Genomic DNA, 6,627 nt, shown 5'->3' with positions numbered 1-6,627 from the left:
AATTCTCTCTACTATTATTCTGACATTTCACATTCTTAAAATAAAGTGGGGATCCTAACTGACCTAAGAAAGGGAATTTTTACTATGATTAAATGTCAGGAATTGTGAAAAACTGAGTTTAAATGTATTTGGCTAAGGTGTATGTAAACTTCCGACTTCAACTGTATGTAAAATGTGTATGCAAAAATATGTATGTAAAATGAATATATAAAATGTATGTCGATGTAGCAAAAAAGCTCTAAAAAAACGAAAATATATTTGTCCTCTGAAGAGGGGTTAATAATTATATATATTTTTTATTTAAAAAATGACATATGTAGGCCTAGTTGTCAGTGTTTCCACAGCATTAAGTTAGCTATGGTGCTGCACCACAAAAAAATCATTGCCCCCACAGTTTTTTTAACATCATAGTACACTAGTATGTGGACACCCCTTCAAATTAGTGGATTTGGCTATTTCAGCCACACCCGTTTCTGGCAGGTGTATAAAATTGAGCCATGCAATCTCCATAGACAAACATTGGAAGTAGAATGGCTCATACTGAAGAGCTAAGTGACTTTCAACGTGGCACCGTCATAGGATGCCACCTTCCCAACAAGTCAGTTCATCAACTTTCTTCCCTGCTAGAGCTGCCTCGGTGTGCTGAAGCATGTAGCACATAAAAATTGTCTGTCCTCAGCTGCAACACTCACTACCGAGTTCCAAACTACCTTTGGAAGCAACACCAGCACAAGAACTGCTCGTCAGGAGCTTCGTGAAATGGGTTTCCATGGTCAAGCTGCTGCACACAAGCCTAAGATCCCCATGCGCAATGCCAAGCTTCAGCTGGAGTGGTGTAAAGTTTGCCATCATTGGAGCAGTGGAATCGCATTCACCATCTGGCAGTCCGACGGACAAATCTGGGTTTGGCAGATGCCAGGAGAACGCTAGCTGCCTTAATGCATAGTGCCAACTGTAAATGTTGGTGGAGGATTGGTGGAGGAGGAATAATGCTCTGGAGCTGATTTTCATGGTTCGGGCAAGGCCCCTTTGTTACAGTGAAGGGAAATCTTTAACGCTACAGCATACATTGACATTCTAGACGATTCTGTGCTTCCAACTTTGTGGCAACAGTTTGGAGAAGGCCCTTTCCTGTTTCAGCATGACAATGCCCCTGTGCACAAAGAGATGTCCATATAGAAATGGTTTGTCGAGATCAGTGTGGAAGATATTGACTGGCCTGCACAGAGCCCTGACCTCCACCCCTTCGAACACCTTTGGGATGAATTGGAACGCTGATTGCGAGCCAGGCCTGGGTTCATGACTTTAGTACAAAATGTGGTTAAGCAAGGTGAATACATATTAATGCCAGAGTAATACAGGTAGCAATGCTTCCTCTAGAAAACACATTTTGTACTAAAGTCATGAACACATCCCACTGGGCACAGACATCAATTCAACATCTATTCCACGTTGGTTCAATGTAATTTCATTGAACCAGTGCAAACCAGGACCGAATTCAACTTGGGGACAAGAAACCTTCTGAAATGTCAACCACATACATCTGATCACAGAAATCCCATTCACTTGTTTTACTGTCACACTGGAATTAGTAGCTATTGTTGGTGGAAGGGCAGTTGCTGACCCATAAAGTTCAGCTGGCCCTACAGATGCTTGCCATTGGAAGACTGGCGGTGATAGGCACAGAAGTCCAGAGGCAGAGAGGGAAACTCTGGGAGATTGCAATAAACTCTCCTACATGTTAATCCCCATTGAGGGGATTAACATGTAATGCACTACTTTTGACGACTGTGTCCCTCACTTCACATCCTCCTTAGTTAATGTATTCTGACCTGCATATGCTCTCTGTGCAACTAACCTGCATCGAAATGACTATGCAGACCATAGTGGCAGACTTTTAACTGTAGGCGTAAGAGGCAATTGCCCCAGGCATCACATCATCAACGGGATTCGTGAGCCGGGCATTATAATGAAAACATACCAGTAATATATTTTTTAAATAATGTATGCGCTTGAGGCTCCTTTCGAGCGTCCCACCCCCCAATCATTTCTTTCAATATGAATTTAATCCAAGTGTATCTCATAATAATACAAAAAAAGTGTCATTAATTAGGAATTCATGTTAAGTGGCCTATTGACACTGTCAACCCTGCTATTTGAATAGCATGGAGCAAAAACGGGTTGTCAAGTGGAGCCAATCAGGTTCTTTACTTCACATACATTGATGAGCTATCGTAATGTAGAGCACTAGAGCAGAATGAAGCCAAGTCATTCACGCGTCTGGACCGGAGTCTGGCTACGGCTATCCACCGGCGAACAGCGATTTCTGAAGCAGCAGCAGCACAGCTCCAATGTGCTCTGAGCGCAGCGACATAACAATATAACTGTCATTACGGCACCTGCTTCAGTAGAGGGTCGTTTGATATCCTCCTTCTAGAGTAGAGAGAGAGAAACGAGGAAACGGATACAGGGTAGAGAGGGAGATACTCCGAGATAAGCGAGAGGATAGAGTCAGCCTACACCATAGGAACCTAAAGACAATTAATCCAATGGACATGATGCTGATGTCGATAAGACTTGCGCTTGTGGGCTTCATCTGCCTGTCTTTAGTATCCGCTGGTTTCGCCTGTGGTCCAGGTAGGGGATATGGAAAACGAAGACATCCGAAAAAACTGAAGCCTTTGGCTTACAAGCAGTTCATTCCCAACGTGGCAGAGAAGACCCTTGGGGCCAGTGGCAAATACGAAGGGAAGATCACAAGGAACTCTGAAAGATTTAAAGACCTGACACCAAACTACAATCCTGACATTATTTTCAAAGATGAGGAAAACACTAATGCTGACAGACTTATGACACAGGTGGGGATAGTAAGACGTATAGTGAGATACTGAGAAAGCGCATGGAGATGCATCTTGTGAGTCCTGAGTGATCATTTGGCACGAGAATAATGAATGACAGCTCAGTTTGAAGTGGCAGTTGTTAAACATCGATGAATGGCATTTATGGTTACTATGCAAACCTATGTAGGCTATGATATAGTTGAAGCAATTTCAAACTATCTATGCACCATGTCGTACTATTTCTATCTATGGACAGTTCTACTATGTATGTCTCCAGTTGGGCTTATCCGAGCATGAACATTAAGACGTCGTTATGGATGCTCTGCGCACGACTGCTACAACTCATTAAAGGGGTTGGTTCTAGACGGTTAATGTTAGGCTATGATACACTTGTACTATAGACTACCCCCCTCCCATCCCTCTCTCAGTCGTTCAGTAAGTCTATGATCTATCAATAACAAGTGATCATTTCAGCTGGACCCATAACAATAGGCATTAACAATAGCCTACATCTCTGTCTCTGTTGATCTGTCTGTCTCTGCGTGAATATCGCTCTCTTTCTTTATTTCTCTCTCTGTCACTTACACACACAGACGCAGAAAGAGAGAGAGAGTGATTCCTTCTGAAGTTGACTCTGCTATTTAAACTTAATTCTGATGTGTAGATGGTTCAACTGATTGCAGTTGATGTAATAGTAGATGTCATTTGTAATTATATCCTAAACAGTTACGTTATGTATTGCCTGTGGATCTATGCTTAATTTGCATAGTTCGGAGGCAGGAGCCCAAGCCCTACATAGAAACAACTTTTTCCTCTAATTATGACTTGGTCAAATCTGACTGAACAATAGCCTACTTTTTAGTACCACTCAGTTATCGACCGAAAGTGGCTTGGGATTTGTATGTTTTAATTTGACCGATGACAGCCGCAGGGTCTCTGGGGCGGTCAGTTGCATTTGATGCTCGTTCAAGCGTGCAATGAAAGTTATGCAACCTCTACATATATCTATGAGCCACACACATATGATAAGAATCATAAAAAATAATGTTACATTTTTTTCTGACCTCAAAGGCCGTGCCTTTCAAATCGAAAACTTAATCAACAGGTGCTTCTATATACGACTGTCTTCACCCTGTCTCGTACATGCTATAGACCGATATTGAGTGTGTGAGTCTGTGCGTGTGTGAGACCCTCCTGTTTAACCCCTTGTGTTTCCTGATATCTCAATTATCTTTCTCTCCTTTTCAGAGATGTAAGGACAAACTGAACTCGTTGGCTATTTCAGTCATGAATCAGTGGCCGGGAGTGAAGCTGCGGGTGACAGAAGGCTGGGACGAGGATGGACACCATTTCGAGGAATCTTTACACTATGAAGGAAGGGCTGTGGATATCACCACCTCTGACAGAGATAAAAACAAGTATGGAATGTTATCCCGGCTCGCGGTGGAGGCGGGATTCGACTGGGTCAATTATGAATCCAAAGCCCATATTCATTGTTCTGTGAAAGCAGGTAAATAACAAATGAACAAATAATAATCAATAATAATAATACTGGTATGTACATTTCAAATGTTGTCCAAAAAAATGTCAACATTATTTCCACAACCGTTCATGAACTGTTTATTTCATACGTGGTACGTAGCTATGCCAAGAAAACAATTTATTCGTTAGGATTTGTGTTCGATAGGCCTATGTATGTGCCATATTGTTACAAAGTTATAAGACAATGCCTGTGACTCATGTTGCTATGTAGCCGATCAACTGCTATACCCCATTTTTTAGAGCAGTAGGTCATTCGGTTTACATTTATAATTGTATATGGCAATAGTGACTTGGTCCAAATTCTGTATTATTTAATTCTATTTATTCTCTGCTCTTCTCTAGAAAACTCAGTTGCTGCCAAATCGGGTGGCTGCTTCCCAGGATCCGCCTCAGTTCTTCTCGAGGATGGTCAGAGCAAGCTGGTAAAGGAACTGGAGGTGGGCGACAAAGTGTTAGCTGCAGACAAAGAAGGACATATTGTATCTAGCGATTTCCTTATGTTCATGGACAGAGATCCAGTAACAAGTCGAGAATTTTATGTTTTTGAAACGGAGAAGCCCAACAGAAAGTTAAGACTGACGCCGGCACACCTTGTCTTCGTCACCAATAACGTTACAGATGGCGATATGACTGCAGTGTTTGCCAGTAATGTAAAACCTGGGCAACAGGTGTTTGTCGTGGACGAGGCACTAGACCACCTAAAGGCAGTCACTGTGGAAAGGATTTACGTGGAAGAATACGAGGGATCGTATGCCCCAGTGACTTCACAAGGAACCATCATAGTTGACCATGTTTTGGCGAGCTGTTACGCGGTAATCGAGGACCACAAATGGGCGCACTGGGCCTTTGCACCAGTCCGGTTGGGTCACTCGTTGATGTCTTTGACAGGTCTAGTCAAAGAGCGCGAGGAAATCCCTCAGAGAGATGGAATAGACTGGTACTCAGACATTCTATACCACATAGGGACATTTCTGCTGGACAGAAACTCCTTTCATCCTCTTGGAATGTCACAAAGTTGAGACCATTTCAAAGACACATATGAATGTTCTTAAAGATGGAAATACTTCTGGGCACTGGAGCCATACATGTATATTCTTATTTATTCTCTTATGTATTCCTCTTATCATGAGCCAGTCGAATTTATTCGTCTAGAATAGTGTGAACAATCTGTGAAAAATGTATTTCTAAACATATTTTTTTTTGATGATTGTTTAATGTTAAGTATTGCCTCAATAAATTATATTTGTGTACATGTAGCTTGTATGTCAGCCTGAACAAATACATTCTCACATTTCGTTTACCAAAATCGACAATACATAGTTTAGCAACAGGGAAATTAGTTATCCTATGAAATAAGTGCCTTTATGTCTGTAAATGCATAAATGCTCAAGCCTACCGAAAACTATTAGTCGAATTCAAAAAGTGCAATAAAACTTTGTAAATCGTTGGTATAATAGTCTACAGTAGGCTAATTTTGCCAAATACCTTTCAGATGAAGCATTGTTTAAAAATCAGTATTTCTATATGCATAGCTCAACTTGTGTCCCCTCAGAGTTATTTCGTACTATCAGAAATATGCCTGCTGATTCTAAATCAATCCATGGAGCAACTGGAGCCTCTGGTGGCCATGAACTGATCTGATCAAAGCTACCACTTTGACCCTGCAAGAAAACACCTGTTCGATGTAGGCCTACTGATATTATAATATTCTCAGTTCTTTTATTGGTCCTTCAAAATGGCTTTCAAATTCTGAATGAATAAAGTTAATTAATAAATGAATGAGAGAATGCATCAGGGAGCCCATAGCCCAACCTAACAGGTTGACTCGATTTTCTTAAATTGGTCAGGTTACGAAGTCAAGAAAACCGCTGCCCTAGAGTGCTAGACTTGGCTACATTGCCTAACCAGTCATGGTAATATTATGATGCTCACAATAACACTGCTCCCTTTTGACACACTTGGCAGTTGGTCAAACAGATGTCATGTTAAGAACTGAATCACACAACTTAATCAATAATTGCTTAGTCTATTATCATCAACCCTGACCTCCAACATGCTTTGCAAAACTAATGGCAGACATTTTCTTACAGCTCCCATGTTGTATTTGTAAATCATCACTGTATGTCTAATAAATCACTGTGTGTGTTTATTTCATTAAAAGAACTCCAAATATATATATTTTTATCATTTATTTCCCTGATCCTCCTTATGCCATTGAAATGCTCAGTCTGATCGTGTGCGCTTC

At 41.2% G+C, this 6,627-nt stretch overlaps 1 protein-coding gene across 1 annotated transcript; it reads left to right on the top strand.

The window, feature by feature from the left end:
• The first annotated feature begins 2,316 nt into the window (after positions 1 to 2,316).
• Positions 2,317 to 5,987, top strand: LOC106599328 (tiggy-winkle hedgehog protein-like). Its single transcript, XM_014190502.2, has 3 exons — positions 2,317 to 2,858; positions 4,089 to 4,350; positions 4,725 to 5,987. Exons 1-3 carry the CDS (start codon positions 2,550 to 2,552, stop codon positions 5,399 to 5,401), a joined length of 1,248 nt encoding a protein of 415 aa, XP_014045977.1. The 5' UTR covers positions 2,317 to 2,549; the 3' UTR covers positions 5,402 to 5,987.
• The last annotated feature ends 640 nt before the right edge of the window (positions 5,988 to 6,627 follow it).

Source organism: Salmo salar, chromosome ssa03 (assembly GCF_905237065.1).
Source record: "Salmo salar chromosome ssa03, Ssal_v3.1, whole genome shotgun sequence".
Lineage (NCBI taxonomy): Eukaryota > Metazoa > Chordata > Actinopteri > Salmoniformes > Salmonidae > Salmo > Salmo salar.
This window is presented reverse-complemented; position numbering and strand designations above follow the sequence as displayed.

What these genes read in the sequence shown, in the direction of transcription:
- LOC106599328 (XM_014190502.2), top strand. Translation starts at nt 2,550, where the DNA reads ATGGACATGATGCTGATGTCGATAAGACTTGCGCTTGTGGGCTTCATC. An exon ending in CTGACAGACTTATGACACAG is followed by an intron (nt 2,859 to 4,088) that starts GTGGGGATAGTA and finishes TCTCCTTTTCAG; the next exon opens with AGATGTAAGGACAAACTGAA. An exon ending in TCATTGTTCTGTGAAAGCAG is followed by an intron (nt 4,351 to 4,724) that starts GTAAATAACAAA and finishes GCTCTTCTCTAG; the next exon opens with AAAACTCAGTTGCTGCCAAA.